The sequence below is a fragment of the Chaetodon auriga genome, chromosome 14, assembly GCF_051107435.1.
Source record: "Chaetodon auriga isolate fChaAug3 chromosome 14, fChaAug3.hap1, whole genome shotgun sequence".
Taxonomy (NCBI): Eukaryota; Metazoa; Chordata; class Actinopteri; order Chaetodontiformes; family Chaetodontidae; genus Chaetodon; species Chaetodon auriga.
In genome coordinates, this window is record NC_135087.1 from 13,804,987 (window position 1) to 13,827,135 (window position 22,149).

At 42.1% G+C, this 22,149-nt stretch overlaps 1 protein-coding gene across 2 annotated transcripts; it reads right to left on the minus strand.

Moving 5' to 3' along the window:
- Window positions 1–1,119: 1,119 nt before the first annotated feature.
- On the minus strand, window positions 1,120–18,621 carry slc35f4 (solute carrier family 35 member F4). Of its 2 annotated transcripts, none has more exons than XM_076748804.1 (7): window positions 18,234–18,621; window positions 4,754–5,054; window positions 3,443–3,662; window positions 3,213–3,338; window positions 2,906–3,098; window positions 2,446–2,535; window positions 1,120–1,884 (listed from the first exon to the last, which is right to left on the minus strand). In XM_076748804.1, the coding sequence occupies exons 1-7, from the start codon at window positions 18,460–18,462 to the stop codon at window positions 1,643–1,645; spliced, it is 1,401 nt and encodes a 466-aa protein (XP_076604919.1). In that variant the 5' UTR covers window positions 18,463–18,621; the 3' UTR covers window positions 1,120–1,642. The 2 variants fall into 2 exon arrangements, with proteins under 2 accessions (XP_076604919.1, XP_076604920.1); XM_076748805.1 differs by lacking the exon at window positions 18,234–18,621 and adding an exon at window positions 9,041–9,548 and having other exon boundaries at window positions 1,122–1,884.
- Between the last annotated feature and the right edge of the window lie 3,528 nt (window positions 18,622–22,149).

A 22,149-nucleotide genomic window follows, 5' to 3' on the forward strand; every position in this document is an offset into this window, starting at 1 on the left:
TGTATCATGGAATAAAGATTTGAGCATTTTAAATTCCTCTGCTTCTTCTAGCCCATTTATTTTAATATGTTAAAATGCCACTGCAGTTGTTTAGCTGAAACTGTCACCTCAGCAAATGCTTCATTAGAGGTCTCAACTCACTGACTGCACTCTGGCAACCATAATAGCACTATGGTGTTAGACTCTTGGGAGTGTGAGTGTGTGAGTGTGTGTGTTTGAGAGACAAATTATTCCTCTGACACCATCATCATCATCTCAGTAACACTATTTGGACTAAAATGTAATTTTGCCACCATGTTATGCGACTCCAGAAAGACATTTTGACAAGTGCCTATCACAGTCAGATGCTCCACAGGCAAAATATGTCTCATGGGTGTTTTCCATTGCCAGTAATATAGGCATGCATTATTACCACAGATTGTGTATAACTGTGAGAGAGGATAAATTATACTAGAAACAATCGTTCTCAATCTTCTTCATTTTGCAGTGTGTGTATGTGTGTTAGTTCGTGACAGCTAAGTGCACTACAGAAAAGCATTGCATCATATGGCCAGGAAAATTCTGCACAGTCACTGCCGCTAAATCAATGCAGTGCACTTTACTGATTACTAATATTGTATGAATCACACCGCTTAGTTCTGCAAAAATACTTGGCCATGATACAAGTAGATAGCTAAAACAACATTACTTACATGTTCTTATAGGGCTGCTAACCTTTCAAGCAGTTTTTTGCTATGTTTTTCCTTATCTATATTGAGGGTAGGAGGATAAATGAGTATTTTGTTTGTAAAATATAAATTCCTCCCAATGTTGCTAAAACCTCCAGGGACATGACCACGGTGTCCTGTGTCTAAATTGTGGCTACAGTCCTCAATGCAAGTGGGACCCTAATCTCTATTTCTGTCTTATGGATCATCAGTATGGTTCAGCTGGTTTAATGTGAACCTGTGAAGCTTTGCCAGCGGCATCAGCAAAGTACGCATCTTTGCCGATGCTTATTTGGGCAACAGCAACCAAGAAAAAAAGATGTTCCAAAATGTTGTTAAAAAACTTAACCACATGCACATGGTCCTGAGTTCAAATAGCAACTACAACAACTAGCAGTAAACTGCTACGAATGTGGGTTTTAAATCCTTTATTAAAAAACAAAATAACCTGTACATTACACACAATATAATTGCCATTCTTGTATATAATACTATTCAATAAGACTTAAAATAATACTCTTATTGATACAGCTCTAAATAAATATCATAAATACATATAAGATTGAGCCAAACTGGCCCTGCCAATATTTATATTCACAGAATACAGTCCGCAGAGCAGGTCAAGGGAGGACAGACAGCTCTTGGTTTAGGTGCGTGCGAGGAACAGGACTGAGCGTGGCAAGTATTTCAAGAAAGTAAATAACACTTTCCATCCTTTCAGTTTGCAAGATCCATAAATGTTCTTGGTTTCCCCTCCTGCAGTGAAGTGGCAGAGACACAGACTCAGCTCCATCTTAAAGTTCAAGACAATACTTTCTGCTTTCCTGATAGAGAGTCCACATGGACCTAACATCCCGCCACACCTCCTGGGTGGGCAATGGGAGAACATGAGCAGACAAGGCTTCAAAACTTGTTAACAGAGGACCTCAGTCGTGTCATGCCAAGGGAATGGAGACAGCTCCGTTTGCTCGACTGCGGCTGCGAGTGTTGACACTGGACTCTGTGAGCTCCTCGCCGTGTTCTTCCGACTTCTTGTCTGCAATGTTGGCCAGGAAACGCAACGTGACAGAGTCCCACTCCTCTGGCAGCAGCAGGAGCAAGAAGCCCAGGCAGATGATGCAGGTGGCTGCTAGGCGCACCATGCTGAAGATCACCTCATGTTTCAAAACATCTACGGCTACAGCAGGTGAAAGAAAGACAAGAACAAAATAGGGAGCCGAAGTGCAGGACAGAGAAGGAGGGTGGGGAAAAACAAAAACAAACTGAGATTAATTACATAAAGTAAGATAAACCACAGGACACTGCGGCTGTAGGGGATAAGTGTAGCAAATGCGGCTTATAATCAGCACAAGCGATCCACTTTATCCCCCGTGTCTTTGCTTTCTGGAGTTCAGGGACAAGTTGCCATAACCCATTGACCTTCATAGTCCATCATGGTTAAGGAAAAGAACTCGTCTGCAGGCATTTAGTGTTGCCTTGGCAACCTGATCCTCCCTCAGTGAGAGAATAGTTGCAGGGTCTGTTTGGGCACATTGATGATTGGGTTTCCAGGATGAAAGAGGCAGACTTGCTGTGTAATCTTTTTGCGACAGTGGCCTGAAGTGCTGACCTCTCAAGACAAAATCACAGTATGTGTGGCCCTTTACTCTCATTTTCATAATCATGTTCATTTCCAGTAATCAAGAAATAACAACCAGTATATTGGAGGTAATACTTGAACCACACAAAGAAACCTTACCTGCATTGCCTGGCACACTGAGCAGTGTCCCTATGGAGATGAGAATGGGGTACGTCAGCACCACACCAACATGGACCAAGATGTTGAACACTGTAAAAGACATGAAAGATCTTGAAAACACAGAAATTATTCAGTAAATGGATTAATCAATCAACAGATTTGGTGGAATTTGACCAATTTTGCTCATTTGTGAAGTATTTTTTCTCAGTAAATATGCCAGGAGTTCAGATTAGGGTATTGGATGGATTCCCATGAACTTTTGTCCACACATTCATGTTCCCCTCAGGATGAACTGTGATAACTTCAGTGATCCCTTAACTTTTCTTCTACCTCTGGTCAGACAAACCAAGCAATTTAAATGTATCATCTTAGGGGGCAGGATGTACAGATTGGGTAGTGGCACATGTGAACACATGGGTAAAACCATGACCCTCATTCTTGGATGCGTATGCACTCTCACCCAGCCAGAGTCCTGCCAGTCCACACATGTATCCCCAGGGCAGTGAGGACAGTGATCCCCAGTGCTCTACCTTGGTGAGGTAGAGGATGAGGGGCACACAGGAGATAAAGATGAGATTGAAGAAGCCCATGGTGGAAAGGAAGTGAGCCACTTCTCCGAGGTTGGCGCTGCCCAGGAACATCTTGAACAGCACCTGGATGGTGAGGATACAACTGGCAATTTACACCACTGGCTAGGTAAGTATTTAAAGTCAGTGCAAAGACAATCACGCAAATGGTTTGACCCGTAATGTGCTTGGTGGTCTAACCTTGTAGAGAGCCGATGTTGAAGCTGAGCCCACAGCCAATGCCACACCCACAAAGGAATCACCATGGAAACCGTCAGCATAAGCCATCATGACTATACCTGTGATGGCCATTATGGCTGCAACAATCTGCACGTAGAGATTCAGAGACATCACTGGCATTAGAACTCGCCAGAAGAAAGAAAAACAGTCATCGAATACATTGCTGCTAGTGCTGGTGTTTTCATACAGACCCGAACGCCCATGAACCTGTCCTTCAGGACAATCCAGGACAAGAGAAAGACGAAGGCCTTGTGGCAGCAGTAGAGGGCAGACACATCAGTGGCAGTCAGCTTCTTCAAGGCCAGGAGGTACAGGTAGTTGGTCAATGTGCACAGGATTGAGAAGGGTGCTGTCCTCTTTACAAAAAGCTTGAGAGTCATCCCATCTTCCCCAAAGAGCTTACTGCACTCCCTGAACAAACCACAGAATGGTAAAGCAAGTCATGTCAACCTGTTTTTCCTCTTGGTCTTTGTTTCTTAGGCTTTTAGCCTTGCTAACAAGGGGATCATGCTTTGATGATGCCAATGTCGGTTGCTTAGATGTCAGGTTCCTCATGAAGAATTGGATTGTTTACATTTTTTTTTTCAATTGAGTATAAACAGCAGCAATGGTTAGTGGAGCAACTGGAGCTGCTAAGCTGATACTTGGTACTTAAGATAGTCTTGTTATACTTTCACTACACAGTTTAGAGTGAGCTTATTACTTTATTTTATTCATCTATCTATCGATCATTTTCTTCTGCTTATCCAGGGATGGGTTGTGGTGAGGCTAAGCAAGGTAGTTCTGATGTCCAGGTCCTTTTAGGAGATCCTGAGGAATTCTCAGGCCAGATAAGACATATAATCACTCCATCGTGTACTTAATCTGCCCCGGGGTCTCCTACCAGTTGGACGTGGCTGGAAAACGTCCAAGAGGAGGTGATCAAGAGCCATCTTGATCAGATGTCCGAATCACCTCAACTGGCTCCCTTTGATGCCAATGGGCAGTGGCTCTACTCCAAGCTCCCTTCTGATGTCTGAACTCCTCACCCTATCTCTAAGGGTGAGCTCAGGCACCCTAGGGGAAAAACTAATTTTAGCTGCCTGTATCTGCAATCTCATTCTTTCAGTCACTACTCAAAGCTCCTGACCATAGGTGAGGGTTGTAACATAGATAGACTGGTAAATCGAAAGCTTTACCTAACCCGCTGAACTCTCTCTTCACGACAATGCCCTGGTACAATGCCCATATTACTGCTGATGAATTTGCCTGTCCATCTGACACTACACATTACTGTGACTGACAAACAAGATCCCAAAATACTTGAATTCTTTTGCTTTGGGCTTTATTTTAGTAGGTGACTATTTCTCGTTTTATTTATTGACTTGCCTATCTAATTTTTATTCCACCACAGTAATAATACAGCAAAAAACTGTCTAATCACGTGAACACTGGTGAGCACACATATTGAAAAAGTTTACTGGAACGGATTTTCAGAAATACAAAATGTGTTGGCGGATTACCTGAATTTCTGTATGGGGGTCTGCTTCTCCCTTGTGATAACCACATGTCCAGAGTAGTAGATGGGGAAGAAGAGAATGTTCCAGTTGCTGCTGAACCAGGAGATGAAGAAGGGACAGGAAAATGACTGAAAGGTCACCTTAACCACCTGAGTGGTACCCACCCAGGAGGAGGAGACACACAGCACCATCAGCAGGCCACCCAGCACCTTCAGAGCGGTGTTGGTACATGTTTGATAGGACCGGCTCTCTCCACTGGTCTCGCTGCCTGGTGTCTCTGCATGAGACTCTGAACCGTCCTCTCCTGATGGGAGACAACAGAAGAAAACACAATAAGAAAAAGTGTATTGTGGGATCTCTACATGCTTGTTCCGTTTCCCACTTTGGTCCAGACTGAAATCTCTCAACAACTGTTAAATTGAAATTTTGTTCAAACATTCATGATCCTACTGGACCAAGAGATTGACATTTTTGGCTTTTAGTTAAAAGTTAAACTCATCAGGTCAAAATTTCAGTTTGTCTAATACTTTGGTTTCTGACCAAATACCTACATTCATCCTCAGCTGTACCTTGTGTGTTGTTTTAATTAGCTAGTGCAAGCATGCTAACATGCTAATCTAAAATCTATTGGCACTGCTGTACAGTACAACAACACACGTCCCTGTTCCTAAACCATTTACAACAGACAAACCTTACATATTCTGCATGCTTTGTATTACTGTATAGGATGTAGCTTGTGTCTCCCTCACTGGGGTCCCACATATAAGCATTTATCGATCAACTGTTCTCAGTGATCACTACCACAATTTGCATTTCTTGCTGTAAAGGCACTAATGTATAAGGCAAGGCTTGTTTAAAATGTGTTGGGTTTGCACTGTGGCTGTACATGTCCTAAATAGCTTTGTCGCCTCATGATGCAGCACATACTGTAGCCTAGACCCATTGTAGTCAGGTGGGCACAGAAACCTGATGCAAAGCAAGCAAGAGCAAACCTAACCACATGACATTCCACGAGAAAGTCATGTCAACCTTGACAGCCACTGTTTTCACTGATAGTACATTCCTGCTGTGAAAATGTTTCATGTTTCGATACCATCACCAGACACCAAAATTACATACACTTGGATAGATAGATAGATAGATAGATAGATAGATAGATAGATAGATAGATAGATAGATAGATAGAAGTGATGCATGGTTGATCTGGCCCAGCGCCTTAATGGACTGCAGGGGCTTCTAGACCTCAACTGGGCTGTATATTATGTGAAGTGCTGTGTGTGTGAGCATTTTGTGAGAGCTCAGATCCGTTCTTTAACTTTCAACAGCACGATCAATTTACACCAGGGCAGGAATAAAAGATGACATGTGCTGGATGTCTGCTGCCTGTACTCTCTTTGCTAGCTCAGCACGTGAAGCTCTGCCATTCCCACCATGGCTACAGATAGAAAAGCCCTGCAAGCACTGGAATTTGTAATATCTCCCCTCTACAGTAGCAGGGCATCTCAGGGGTGATCATTATTGCATCTGGTAGTCTTTTGTTTGTTATCTACAATGAGACCTCAGCAGGAAATCAAGTGATGAGTGTACAGCAAGTATTATTCACTGGCAGGTCTATTGAAAGTGGATCAAACCAACAAAAAAGGTAAAAAAAAATATTTTTCTCATTAAGATAAACCACTAATATAGTGTGTGGAGAAGAAAAACTCTTTGACAAAGTAACATTGGCAGCAGTTCCATTTCCAGTAAAGCATTTACAGCGATGCGATGCCTCTTTGTATCATCATAACAGCCTGTGTCCATCCTGTTTACCGGATATAAAGAGAAGCAAATACCATTTTACACGCAGGGCCACTTCTTTCATTAAGAGAAGAACTAACTAGCACTAACTACACAGTCTTGCCAAACTTACTTTACAAGCTTAATAAATGTAAGAGATCATTGCTGGCAACTAGAAAGGGTATTACAGCTAAGTGATGACTGTAGCTGTCACCCAAAAAATATGAATATAAATCACAGATTAGAGTCACGCCAGTGCAGTCCTGTAAAAAGTGGTCAGCATAGCAGCCAACACCACAATGTGAAAATGTCCCATTGCAAGTAAGAGTCTTGCATTTAAGATCCCAATTATGCCAAAGTACATGAGTACAATCAACTAAATATAATTAAAGTATCAAAGGAAGCATATTCCCTCTGCAGAAAACGGTCCTGTAAAACTGTATATGTGTAAAGTAGCATAACTTTAAGTGAAGTACAAGTACCTCAAAGTAGATTACTTGAGTAAATGTAATTTGTTACTCTCCACCACTGCATCACTGCAGCTCACAGTACAGTGTTTGAAGCAAGAGATAAAAACCTTTAAACTATAAGTGACAAAACCTTTACCATCCAAAATGTGTAAAACTGATGATGTCTTCCACTGATTAGTTCACTTCAGTACATTAGGCTCCAGACTATAACCTCAAAAAAGAAAAAGAAAGAAAAAAGAAAGTCTCTGAGGTAAAAGCCTCAGATAAAATGTTTCACCTCACAGTATACCCCCACTGGAAGCAGATCTGGTATGTGGTGAAAGCAAAATGTTCAACACTGATACAGTCTCTTTTCCACAGGATCATCGAGGGATTTGGTCTAATTGCATTCTGTCACAGCAAGGATTCTTAATCAACCTAATGAGCCTGGTGGGTTGCTAACTGGAAAACTGAGATCTGAAATTTCTGCAAGAGAGAAGCAGCTCTTTTGTCCTTTTTTCTTTATGTCTCTCCTCATCCACCAAGCTCGATGGTTTGTGATTCATAGCAGTGACAAAACCTGAAGCTTTTAGCGCTGGATACAGGCTCTTCTGTCCCGACGTAAGAGCCACTACAGGCTGATATGGTTCCAAGATGCAGTACTATTATAACTCTACTGTTGCCCTGCCTCATAACAGAAGCTCTCATGGCCAGAATTGTATTCTCATAACAGTGTTAGTGCCGACAAATATATTGTTTCTGAAAAGTTTCCAAGGGAACAGTAATCCCTCATACGCATAGACTGTGAACACAGTATTGCAGTGAAACACTACTGAAGGAGAAAAAGTGCTATTTGAAGTTAATTTCAGTCAAATCAGAATAACAAGTGTACTTGTTTGGAAAAGTGCTCAGATTACTGAGTCTTAAATTATTTAGACTTATTAATCGAGCACCAGCTGTCAGAAATCATTTGGTGCATAATTATGAGTCCAATTTTCTTTTCCAAAGGTTTTGTAGTTCTGATGTCATCATGTGTGAATGATTATGAATAAATGCCAAAACATTCAAATATCGACACTGACAAGAGTGAGAATATTTGCTTAATTAAAGAAACAACACTTCTGCCAAACAAGAATCCACAGACATGATCAAAAAACAACTTTTTAAAGCTATTTGTACGCCATACTGCTGACTAGTACTACACTTAACACTCTGAAAAATGTATATTTTCATATATGGAAAGGCTGACTCACTCACTGTGACTGAAAAAAGATGTATTTGAAAGCGTTAACGTCAAGCCATTTCATTACAGAAATCAAAGTGCTGCATTCACTCCTGGCACCCATTAACGGAGCTTATCCACTTTGTGTGACGCAGTATGCTGCTCAAACCTCGCATTTCAATCCATTCTGTGTTTTATCCCCACCACTGACGCTGCATGCCAGTGACATTGATGGATGGACTCCTGCTCAATCCAATATGAAGCTCACAGTTACATCTGCAGCGTTAGGCAGGCTTACGACAGGTCAAACAGCTTTATCTAAATGAGGTCAAAATATGTGGCACGGTTGTGATGATACTGATTAGTTAGTTAGATGAAGGAAGGACAGGTGAACAGGTGAACAGACCTGTTTGTTTTGTACATCAGTGCTGGGCCACGCAGGGCCAAAAACAACCAAACACACAACACACATGCTACTGCGACAGCTATACTTCCTGTAAACACAATTGACATCTGAACGTCTGGAGGAGAACAGTCACAAAGTCCTGGTGAAATCATTCAATCTTAATCTTAATTTCTGATGTCACATGTTCAAATCCAGCACACAACTGAGTAAAGCAGAACACATTCACGGCACTCTATCTGTATTTCATGTGAACAACATATATGACATGTCAGCGCGTATGATGCCTTATGAGAAATAAGATGTCATCACCTTTTAAAAACCAATTAATCCAAAAGTGCTCGATAGTTTTAAGCAGCGTATCTGAGCTAATGCTAACACATACACATCAAACAGACAGTTTGGTATTGTGTTGGGCCTCTCTGCTTCTTTCAGTTTACCTTCAGAGATGGGGCAGGTCAGGACCTGAGTGCTGTACGAGCTGAGAGGAGCCACTCGGGCTGAGTGCTTCTTCATCCTCCACTGAGTGCACAACACACTGTCCTTCCCTGGGAAGTGTGTGTGTGTGTGTGCGTGTGTGTGTGTGTGTGTGTGTGAAAGAGTGTGTAAGTGTGCACGGGCTGCTGCTGCACGCTCAGCAGCTCCTCCTGCTCGCTCCGTGCATCCTCAGATTCCCGACTCCTCCGCTTCTTCTTCACACTCTTGATTGGCCCCCCTCTTCCCAGATCCCTGTCAACTCTTCTGTCTTCTTCCCAGCACTCCAGTCCCAACTCTCCGTTCCTCTCCAGCCCAGTGCTCTGTTACTGGTGCCCTCTCTCTGTCTCTCTGTCTGTATGGATAGTGACACAGCTCAGTGGAGATAGCTCAGTGGAAGTGCAGTGAAGTGGAGACTCTACTGTTGCACTGTCATGCCGTGATCCAGCGCTGCCACTGTCTCCAAGGGAGACTGAGATTCAAGTGTGTATGGCATGGTGCAATCACTCCCCTCATCTCTTTCAATCTCACCCCTCCTCTTCTCTCTCTCTCTCTCTCCTCTCTCTCTCTGACTCTCTCTCTCTTGATTCCCCCCTCCTCTTCTTCTGCTCCACAAATCAGCAGCTTTGTTTGGAAGGTAACCAAGCAGCCCAAGCTAATTATGCTGCGTTAGCTGCTGCCCCCTCCTTTTCGCCTTCCTCCTCCCCCCCTGTCTTTTCTACCTGACCAGGCGCTTCTCACCCCTTCCTCCCCCCATATATATATATATATATATATATATATATATATATTATTGTCCTGTCTTCAAATGCCCCTGTCTGTCTGTCTGCTTGGCACATCTCCTGCTCTTCAGTACTCCTTGAGAGCTCTTTCCTGTTGCTTTTACCACTGCAGCATGAATCAAATGATCACAAAGACATCACAGTCCTACTCTGTACATGTAAATTCTTTCATCCACTGAAGTAATCCAGATGCTCTTGGTATTTAGAAAAGAGATAAGGGGACATCTGCCCACACTCACAACACATACACATTGCTACTATGATATGCTCCCAAATGATATTTTTGTCTTCCAATGACACCACAAAGGAGAAAGCGATACAAACTAGCTCAAATATTTTTAAAAGGAACACATTTTTAAGTGCCACTGTCATTATGCTGAAGCTCTTTCCTCCTACTCTGATCATACACACATTCTCCAGACCAAACTACTCTTCAGTAAAATTTGAGCTGTTTCTGTATTATTCTATTACATTTTAGAGGGAAATATGATACTATTATTTCACATCAAATCCATCTTATGGTTGGGAATGAGAAGACTGTACATGCCAAAACTGCACTGAGTTTGGAACATATGATGCTTTGCTAGACTTTAAACTTGCCAACAATAGTTAGATTGAGCAGCATTTGGATCACCCACATGATGAAAGTACAATATGAAATTTACTGTTGCTTGTCGGGAGTTGTGGCTCCAACCACCCAAACTCACTGGGCTTCAGGTAAGTGTCAGAAACTTGGACTCAGTAAATGTTGGGGCCTGTAAGTATAGCCACAAGGCTTAGAGTTAATTACCTTAGAGGTCACAACAAATCATTTCACCAGTGCACTTAGATTGGTAGAAAAGGCTCCGTGTTATGAGGGAGCTCTGTAAAAGCCTGAGCAGCAACGAGGGTTAGACCTATTCTCCTCAGCAGACAGTGTTGTTATGAGTGCATCAACAATAGTGAAAAGTGTCGCATTATGTTGGTGGCACTGCACACCTGCATGAATATGATGTTATTAGTTAGTTGATTGCCACATGGCTGAAAGCGAGCCAGTGACTATGAAGCATGAATGAAACAGCTGATGCCAATCAGCAAATGCAGGCGCAGCTTCAGTGCTCTGCTTGAACAAATGCTACGCTTCATTACTTAAGCTGTAAGCACTTTCGACAGATGCTTAATCACTTTTACCGAGGTACAAATTTCTGTGCAGTTAATGGAGTGTTTTCACATTAAATATTAGCATTGTAATGACTTTAATAAAAGACTTCCAAACTTTTGGCATTACCATTGCACAGTCATGGGGAACCTTTTCATCAGCCCCCAGTGTGGACCTGAGGAGGGTCAGTCTGGGCCATGTGAGTCACCCTCAGGACTGTGGTCAGGAGTTTCCATCTCAAGAAAAGCCCTCAGACCATTCTATCTCTAGCTGTGGTTTATCTACCTGAGGATTTAATGGACTGAAATATCGTTCAGGCCTCTGAATCAAAGACATATCAGTATCTAGTGTATGCAGTCAGACACATGAGGACTTGCAGTCAATAATATCATCTTAATATAACCTATGCTATGCTATGCTTGCCCTCTCATCAGTAAAATCAATACTAGCCAAGCCGGGAGCAACAGCACTAAGACCCAAGAAAGAGAAAACACTCAAAGTGCAATATAAGCGTAATGGCCATTTGTCTACAGTGGTTTGTTAAGAATACTAAATGTGTGTTATTTCGCACTCATGTTTGCACCAGGATCTCTGCCTTTATATCACCCTGAGCCCCCTTCCTGTCTGTCTCTGGCACGTCTATAGAGAGCATAGCAGATCAGACTACTTCTCCGTGCATTCTTCAGGCTGTGAAAGACAGCACAGTTATCAGTTGGCTGTTTATTACAATGGCAAAATGTGCAGGACCACGTTCCAGTAACACCATGGTAATGAATTTGTTTGAATGCAATTTAATATTGAGGAGATTCTTTGACAAAGCATCAGTTAATGCCCATGGTCACAAAGTGCAACGCTAATGCAAATGCATTAAATGATGTCGTGACAATGAGGCTTGATTAAAATGTTTTTGCATTAAGTGTGTGATGCAAGCGGGGCTGAAATGAATGTTTGATCAGGCGTAAGCAGGGGATGAGCTGGGGGTATGGATCCCCTGAGACAAGGAGGGTTAAACTTAAAAATAGCACTGCTGATGAGTGGAGCCAACAGCTAGACAGGGAGGGGACAGCAAAACGATCCAGTCAGCACAGACCAGGATGCTAATCGCTAGCAGATTAGGAGAAATACCTGGAGCATGGGCGCTACAGGAGGCCGCAGTCCAATTTCAAATATTAGGCAGAGGGCCTAAAGTGATTGTTCTTTTCTCCATGGTGTGTTTTTATATTGTAGGGGTAGGTAACTCTAGCTTAGGATGACACAAGTTTGTCACCAACTCACAAATTCACTTGTACGTTTTGCAGCCCAGCAGCATCATATCCAACACCAAACATTTTACATATCTCAATGCATAGCGTTAGAATTCAACAGCACCAAGAGCTACAGCTCCAAAATGACCATAAAGTTGAACGTTCACCTCTTTAAAGAGTTTTAAGAAAAACCAAACATCATGTCCTTACTTAGATAGCCTAGCTATGTAACTAATAACCAGGGAACTGAATGTAAAGAATACAATGGTACTATTGCATCCCAGATCAAAGCACAAAATAGTCCCGCATCCCCTCTCCTCACCTCCATAGCAACAGTGGGCCTCCTGTGTACTGACGCACTGAACTGATTCAGGCTCTTTTGTCATTTAGATTAACCACTGCTCCTCAGTTTATGGTGCGAGTTCCTTTGTCTTTAGCCCCTCTCTGTTACTCATCACATCTGAGTGAGAACCAGGAGCAGCGCAGGAGGATGGGAGATACAGGCATGAATGATATCTGCAGCTGATTTTAGCTGTAGTGAGAACTGGACAGACCAAAAATCAAAAGCTGGCCACTGAAGTGTTTCCATTCACTGGACCTCATATCATCAACTGAACTCAGTGTAGTCGAACAGCGGATGATGAGGACACCTAGTGGTGAATATGTTGGATGGCTTTACAGGTGCACATGCTCAACAATTTTCTGCCAACAGTGGAAGTGAATGGACTTTTGACAGGGACATTATTGGAAAAAAAAATGGCTGGATTAGCCTGTGAGGAGCCCCCAGGGCAAAAACACCTTCCAAGTAATGTGGTGCAATATTTCTCCATTCAGGAGTTGCAGAACTGCTGACATGCCACTGTGCTACTGGGTCATATGTTGCAGTCCTGTACGTCAGGTTACTAAATATCTTGGCTGGCCCCAGCAATTCACTGTCAGGCCCCCATTTTGTATTTGTGTATGTAACTGGCTGCCTCCAACAAAGCACAGGCTGCACTGTGAATGACAGCTTCATTATTTGCCAACAAGTCTGTGTCAGTTTGTGCTCGTTTGATTAAAGACAACATAAACTAAAATGATGAAGGTCTTGCTAATAGATTTTGAAGTGGCCCCAGTGCTGCCTAGTTTGTGATACAGTCAAGACATGTTATTGAGTTCTTCAAAACACAAACAAACAAATCATAAACTATCCAAATACTAATAACTAACTTAAGTAACTTAATGGCAACATGCCATCATACATCACTTCCTTATTAAACTGGTCTCATACTCATGTTTGATCCATTCAAGGGACTGGCTGAGGCTCATAGTCTGGCATGCAAACACTGATTTTGGGATAACTGTTGGAACATTTTACAAGACAATAAGACTTAACATGACTGTACCTACCTACACGATTACAAACTACACTTGAATGTTTTTAGTTGTGTTCTTTTGTTTGTTTGTTCATTATCTTTATTTATTTATTCTGTTTTAACTGTATTCCCGACATAGTTGGAAATGATGGCAGGCCCTCGACGATTCTTTGAGACTTAGATAAAGGTCGGATGAAAGAATCATTAAAGTGGATACATATCCTTTACAGTGTTTTGGGTGAAGTAACCCTTTACCTTTTCCTTTTTTAGAATCATTTTGGTTTTGGCAGTCACAACAAGCTGTGGTTTAGACATGTATGTTCATCCTGGGTAGCAATTAGACTAAGTACAGACATTTACTGTCTGGAAGTCCACTGGAGGATGTGGAGGGTTTATTGTTGTTGCTATGTTTAAGGACCACAAGATGGCAGTGTTAGGCTGCTGACAACACTGTTTGCGTGCTCGACACGACGGAGAGGCCATGACAAACATTTCATATATTGAGCTCTGCTATTATGTAATATTGATTTGGATTACAGAGAACTCCTCACAGGAGAAAACAGAAAACCAGCCAACTGCTGCAACCAGCCAAAACATTTTGTCACCTGACACAGAGTATTACATTATATGGCTAAAAGCACGGTGGCATGAGTGACAGGTCAGCAGTTCTGGGACTCCTGAGGAGGACTCCTGCACCCATTACTTGCAGGGTGTTTTCGCTCCTTTCCAGAAGCATGTGAGACTAACAGCACTCCAAGAGTCATTCAGGCAAAGCTCATATCCCATTCGAAGCTGGTTATAAATAGCACTGAGCCGAGCAGGCATGGGAATGGGACAGTCCAAAATAAGTCCATGCACATAAAGACTGTCTGAGGCAATGTTTGAGGGAGTCAGTGAAAATTCACCTGCTGTTAACATTGGATCTAAATGGTTTCAAAAATGCAAAGTGAGTTACCGATCAGTACAAGCACGAATGGATCTGAAAACATGTCTCTTTTCCTTGCACATCTCTCCAGACTGTCTCTGTCGACTGAAGTGCACATAAAAACACACCCCGTAGTGATAAATGCTTGTTTTTTCACTCCCTTCTCTCATAATTTTCCTCTGAGTGCCTGTGTGTGCTGTTGTCTTGCTGTGATGCCAGCGGTGAGCAGCACTGCACAGCGCCGAGTGGGCTGCCACTATGAGTACCTGTCATCTCCCCTGCACCTTACCTGTTCGCCCAGCGGGGAGCGTGCCGGCACTCCAGACTTCTAAATTAGCTACTCAAAACAAGATACACAGCAAATGATTATGATGGCTTTTTTTTTTTTTTAGGAAAAGCTGAAGAAGCATTCACTATTGTTGTCTGTGCCAGCAGGAGCCAAGTGGGGCTGCTGTTAGAATATGCTGTCCTTTGTTATTCTGAATTAAAAAGTTAATTTCATTTCAGTTTCTCTTGTCGTCGTGCTGTGTCTACATGAAGCGGTGCAACAGGAAATATTGCACCGTGCTTGTTTAGAATGACATTTATCTTCTTACTCTTGTATCTGATCACTGCACATATTATATCATAACTGCACTCTATGTATTACAGCCTGGTCCCTGTCACCAAATGTAGTCCAAAATCCCCCTTAGAGGCATCTTCTAATTCAACACAGATGGCAAGTGGCAATAATAAACTGGCGACAGAATTTTACTAAATATATCATTACCCCACAGGCTTGGCAGGATGAGCCTACTGTTCTATTTACGTGCGCCTTTGTCTTACCCTTTATGGAAACTGGTACTCAACAGATTGAGGGACGTGTGATTCTCAACTCAAAGTTTACAAATGTGTCAACGAAACAAAGCATAGGAATGTGATTCCTTTGCTTTGTTTCGCTGTGGCTTTTCATGTTCCCTCTAAGAAGAAATGAGGAGGACGGGCGAGCGCACGAGCAATTTAGTGCGACTCCTTCACAGTGACAGCACCAGCAACAGCATGTTTAATAGCTGTGCAAGCGGGAAATATGGTGACAAGTATGCTGCCCTGAGGAATACCTTCTGTTGACTCTGGCATGCACAAAAATCAGTTGATGGATAGATGAAAAAACACAAGGCAACAGATGGCATATTTTATCAGACAAATGGGAAATGTCTCTCAAATCAAATAACCCCTCCGCTCACAGATGCACTGGCTTTAATAGGTTTGGTATAGATGCTGTTACAATCCACACCTGCTCCTTATACCTGCAATTACATCACGGATGACACCTCATCTTTTCATTTTCCTCTGCTACAGTCTACAGCAGGCAACGAGAATGGACGGACAGTATGTGCAGCCTGTACAGTGAGAAATAGGGCTGTAACAAGCACTTATTTTCATTATTGATTAATCTGCCCATTAAATGCTTGATCAATCGTTCAGTGTTGTGTTGTCAATTTAATTTATTTATTTTGTCTGAACAACAGTCCAAAACACTTAAGATACTCAGTCTACTATTGTATATATATATATCAAAGAAAAGCAGCAAATCTCCACATTTGAAGCTGGAACCAATGAATTTTTGGCAATGTTGCTTGAAAAATGACTAAAATCACTGATTAACTATCAAAATAGTCAGAGATTTTTTTTCTGTAAAGCAACTAATCAATTACTCAACTAATTCATCACAGCACAAGTGGACATTCACATGGTGGATTTTGCTATTTGAGTATCAATAAAATAAGCAAACATTTTTTTACACCTTTGAAAATGAACCAATGAACAACAATGAATTCTGTCAGTGCAGCTACTAAAAGGATCCATCTCAATGTGTGCCTGTATTTTCAATGGTGTATTTGACATAATTAGCAAAAATGTACACATAAGACTGTATTAGAAGTCTAGATTTGCTTATTATCACTTTCAGTACCCGAGCTAAACATCATACATGTGTTCCTCAGTGCTGCTGTTGTTTCAGAGGCCCTCGAGCTGTTAAAGTTGTTCGATCTGTTTTCAGTTTCAACTTTTGGGTGTCCCTCTTTCATCAGGTATTCCTCAAACAGATGAACCTCAAATGAAAGTCTCTGATTGCATTCATGGCTAATCTACTACAACTGACACTCCTGATAAACAGGAGGCAGTTAATGAGACACAGGCTCATTTCCTTTTCCTCAACCTCAATCTAAAAATCCACTGAGATGCAGCTCAGCTCATCCAAAAGAGCCTCAGCTGGAACTGTTCTTGATTGAACGGGGCCCCTATCTGCATGCACGCATTTCCTTTGAGACTTAAAGCAAGTTGTGTCAGAGTAATGCATTATGTCACAGAGTACAAGGGTTGAGTGGTAGATTTGGGAAGGAACGTCATAACACTGGGAGTACATCTCTCTTCCAGACGTGTATCTCTAAGTCATGAATTTGTAGCTGAGTTTTTATGTAACAGCCAGAGGGAGATGTTAGGGAGCTTACGTGACAAGTCCAATTCATTTGGGGTGAAGTGTACTAGCATCTGAAACACAAGAAGCTCACAGATAGACAAGCAATTACACTTTTGGGGGGATTTATTAAAGAAAAACATCAGTTCATCCCTACCTTTAATGAAGAATGATGACACAATACAATGAATGGGCCAATTATGTAACACCTTGGTAAGAACCAGTGACGGCTCTAAAGCTACAAACCTTGTGAAATCCTGCGCTGCACACCTTGCTTCATTACCATAAAGCCATTTGTAAAACCACAAATTGGCCATACACAGAGCATAGCAATGGCTCTTCCTCCTCCCCTGCTATAATCCCACTGGCAATGGCAATAGTTAAACAGAACTGGAGGGTAAGATTTTAAAGATCACCCCGCTGAACAAAGTGCACCATCAGCTCTCTCCTCCAAACCCCGCCATTGTCTCCATGTCAGCTAAATTCAGGATATTGCTCTACCAATCAAAACCACGTTGACAAATGAAAATTACAGAGGCACTTAGCCTATGGAAGCACTGCTATTGCTCAAGCATGTCAGGAGGTATGGCGATATTCACATGCGCCACAGGAAGAGCTGCTGTATTTGTCATTTGAGAAACTGACTGTTTTAATTAAACATTTGGAATTCAACATGAGGCTGCAGTGTGAGTGATTGTTTGCCGAGTTCACACCAACTGGAGTGTTTGATGTTGGACATTAAACAATTAACTTTGAAACTGAATATAAAAATGGCAGCATCAATTGTGCATGACACTTAGCCTGGTAGAGTTAGACGTGTTTTGCATGTCTCTCTCCTTCTCTCATGTTGTGTCTCAGAGATGGATGGGTCAGAGCATCACCCAGCCTTCAGATGATATTGGCAGTGATTGACATCATATTGCTCCATAATAGCTTTAATTAAAATCCAATTAGCTGAGTTTCCAAATAGATTTTTGTTTGTTTTTGTTTTTGTAATAGCCGAATTAAAATGAAAACTAATTTGCAAGGACAGCTTAGTCGTGCATTGTTTCTTCCTCCACACTCCACCGGCACTGCACTAACTGCGTTTTTATGTTCTGTATTAAAGGAAAATCCCTTTATGCACACATTTTTGTCATAATATTCTCATAAAATTCCGGTCTCTTTAATTGACGCCATCTCACACCTGGCAGAAACAGGCGTGAGATTGTCGCATCCTTTGATGATCCCATCGGAATACTTTGTTTTCTTTTCACTCACTTCTATGACTGGAGTAGCCCGGGTTGTAGCCGTAGTAGCCGGTGATCCTCAGAATCCGGTCCTCTATGTCGTGCACCCCGTTGGCTGTCACTTTGGAGCAGCCGTCCACGAACACAGCACAGCTGCCACCGGTCGGCGTCGCCTTGCCCGGCAAATGCGTGTTCTTCAGGGGCTCCAGCCGGATGCAAGGCTGGTCTCCCCTCTCCAAGACGTTCTCGGTGCTTATCATTGTAGGTCCGAGCGGACAGAGATCAGAAGAAAGCGGGGGCGAGCCCTGATCACCATGCGAGGGACCCTCGGGGCTGCATCAACAATTAGCAACAAGAGGAGGACATTCAACCGCACATTCACATTCCTTCAGTGATGCTCCCGGACGCAGAGCAAGGTTATCGAACTCCAGGAGGCTGGCAGGCATGAAACACTAGGGGGCGTGTCACTACTATCGCATGCTTTGAATTCAATTAAATGAAGGGGGTGAGAAAAAAAAAAAAAAAAAAAAAACTTGGCTGGAGTCAGCAGTGGGAGGCACAAGAGCCAACATCCATTACAGCCTTCATAACAACAAAAACCTGCATGGCATTTTATATAATGTACGGCTTCTCTTAAATGTTCAGGGAAATAATGCATCTGTGCTTTTTAATAATGATGTTTTTATTCTCCTGTAATATCTCTAATCTGTATTGTCATTCTCATTTGAGCTTAGTGGCGAAGACAAGAGGTATTTGTGATGTTTTACGGCAGCAGTGGAACCGCTGTGATGTTCCTGTCATACTGCCATGCACTCACAGGGGATCCATTGACTTTAAGTGGCCTTTATCACTGCGATGTTCCTGTAATATTTTGAAGTTCATTGATCTAAAAGAAAACTTTATTCCCCTTTAAAAATCAATCAATAGAAGATAATCAGTCTAACATAAACATGCATGCGTGCAGCTGTTTTTCTTAACTTCTCATTTAAATCTCCAAAGAAGGCTTTATATTTGAGACACTGTTTCCAGCTTCCGTCCACTGTCTCGCCCTCTCTGATATTTATGGACTAATGCTGCTGCTTTCTGACCCCTCAGTGATGTCTCCATTTGTCATTCACTATAAAATATGTATGTGCTTTAGAGAAACAAGTGTGGCCCACGTTTGTCTCACACTGGTTCACAGCTATTGACTCCCTCCCTTGCACTTGAATATGGACCAGACTGTAAGTGTTATTTTCACTTTTACTGTTTTCCTGTCAGGAGAATATTACAGCATCTAGATCATGAAGTTTGAGCAAATTTTATGCCAGCTAAAGAAAGTGTTTTCTTATTACACTTATTGTGATATTTTATTCTGGAATAAAACCCAGAACAATCTCTTTTCTTCTTTCCTCTCTTTTCCTTGGCCACAGGTTCTCAGTCTGGCTCTTAGAAGCTCCACTTGAGTGGATCCCCCAGCTTGCAGATGATGCTCAAAAAAAAAAAAAAAAAAAAAAAATCTAAAATGCTCCAAATCCAATAACACAAGATGCAGTATTTCAGTGTTTCTCCGATACGCCTCTTTCCAAGTCCTCCACTCTCTGTGTGAAATCGATTCCCAGCGTGTGGAGAATTTGCGCCCCTGTTGGCATTGTTGTGCAGACACATGCTGCGGTTTATGATGCCCTTGGACGCCAGAAGTGCTTCCTCCCCCTCTCTTACTTACTGAACCAATCTCCACCTCATGTTCTTTTGTTTCAGTTTGTTTGTGCTCCAAAGCACTTATCTCACACATTCAGTTCAGGGACAGCTTTGTGGCTTCAACAATGAAATGCCAATGCCCAGAAAGTTTCTCCACGCCTTTTGTGAATTGCTAATTTATTATTGGACACTTTCTTACAAGTCTGTGCAGCTACAGGCCAAAAAAAGTTTTCTTCAATCGCCTACTTTTGTTATGGTACAATTATGTAGAGTTTATGCGACACAAATTGTAAACAGTGACACTGGAAAATTGCGCATTGGTTGCCCTCTTTCATGTCTAAGATACTTGTCTAAGTTATTATTTTCTATCAGCTGCTAATGCATTAAAGAGGAATTCAGCTCAAAAGGAAAATTGCTCTCTGACAGCTGTGGGCTCATTAAAAGTCTTTGCAGTCCTAACCCACATTAAGAAAACAGTTTATGCATGAGCGGTGACAATGCAAGTTCTGGCTTTTTAGATTTTAAATGCATGTTTAAAAAGCACTGTAGTGCCTAAAAGTGTCATCATCGTCAAGTTATCTGCATAGAAATAATTCAGTCCTCAGAGCAATGTGTTAAAAGCTATCATGAAAGGCAGATTCTTGTATCTTCTTTAATATCGCGTCTAACTGTCCCCCAGCTGTGATGATGGAATGAGGCAGACTTCAATCTCAGACAACATGATTAACATTCACAGCATCCCCGGACACAAATCGCCTTCCTCACCTTCCCCTCCTTTCACCTCTTCTGTTTCAGGAGAATACCTCCTGCCTAAAACTCCAATTAGCATGTTCATTAGATCCTTAAACGCTTCCCATTATTTATTTTACGTGTGGTGTGGCGAGGGATTTCTCTGTTACTGTGCAGCGGTGCTGATTCTGTGCAGCTTGTACAGTTAGTGTGTGCAAAGAGTGGGGCTTCTATTTTTAGATCCTGGTTCTGATTTTGATGCGGAGAGATGATGTATTTTTGGAGATTAATCAAATGATAGTTTGACCATAACAGTCTCACCCTAATAGCTCATTGACTCCTCTCCTCGGTGCTTGTGGTACCGACATTCAATCGGAAAACATAATCCTTTGCCTAAGTGGAATAAAAGGACACACGGAGGAGACAATATGTCCCATGTGATTTCATCCCAGGCCAACCCCAGCGCAGCAGCACCCCCAGCAGAGGCTCAGCGAGTCACCTTAGAGATCAGTGACCGACTCCCCAGCCACTTGCTGTATAAATATTCAATGTGCACTAAAGATAACCTGGCTCGTGCAGTGGTGAGAGACAAAGAGGGCTGTTGGGCAGAAGAAGGAGTTGTTATTTGAATATAGTGAACTCAGCTGTGGCTGCGTGGCGTGTTGGCCTGCAAATGTCACGTTTGAAAGCTTGGTAAATATTTAATAACTGTGATGACCAGGTCTCTGTGGTTATGTATGGCTTTAATTACAGAGCAAGAAAGGAATAATGAAATAAAAGAGTGAATAATCCCATCGCAGCAGATTCACAGAATCAAATTTTTTGGCAAAGCATGTGTGATTATGCCAGAAACAACATGTGATATTTCTCTTTTTGCAATAGGTTCTCCTGCAAAACAACAGTGGGTGTTTCATCCATTGTGGCTGCGCAGAAGATAAAATATCATAATGTCCTTTGAAGCCTCATATGACCTTTCTTTGTTGTCTCCATGCAAAGAAAAACAGTCACTTGCTTATGAGGTCTCCTGGAGCACTGAACGACCTATAGGATTTCCACTTCGTCTCCCTTCAGCAACAAAAGTTGGCTTGCCCTGAGGAGGTAATTGCCAAATGAGTCTGCTTGCTCTCTGTTAAGGATGCCAGTCCGCATATAAATAAAATATACAATGACCAGACTGCATTTTTAAAAATAGACGCACACAGAGCGTAGCCTCTCCATCATGCCAACTCACTCCATGCTATGTTTCACGTTGAACATGCTTTTAGTAGAATACAGTTAAATACTGTATGTACAACCCGCACTACAAACTGCTGTTCACAGAAATGCCACTGTCACATGTTCTGTACATCAGACCCAGCAGGCAATTAGCCTGAATATCACATACTTACTACATGCAACTAGAGGTGTTTTTGCACATGAAATTTTCATAAGCAGTCGACTAGGTGTCCACTCTTCTGAAGGTCATCATCTCCACATGTGGCCATGCAATGCAAAGCATGTATACATGATTTAATGTTGCCTGACAGGAGATGCTGCAG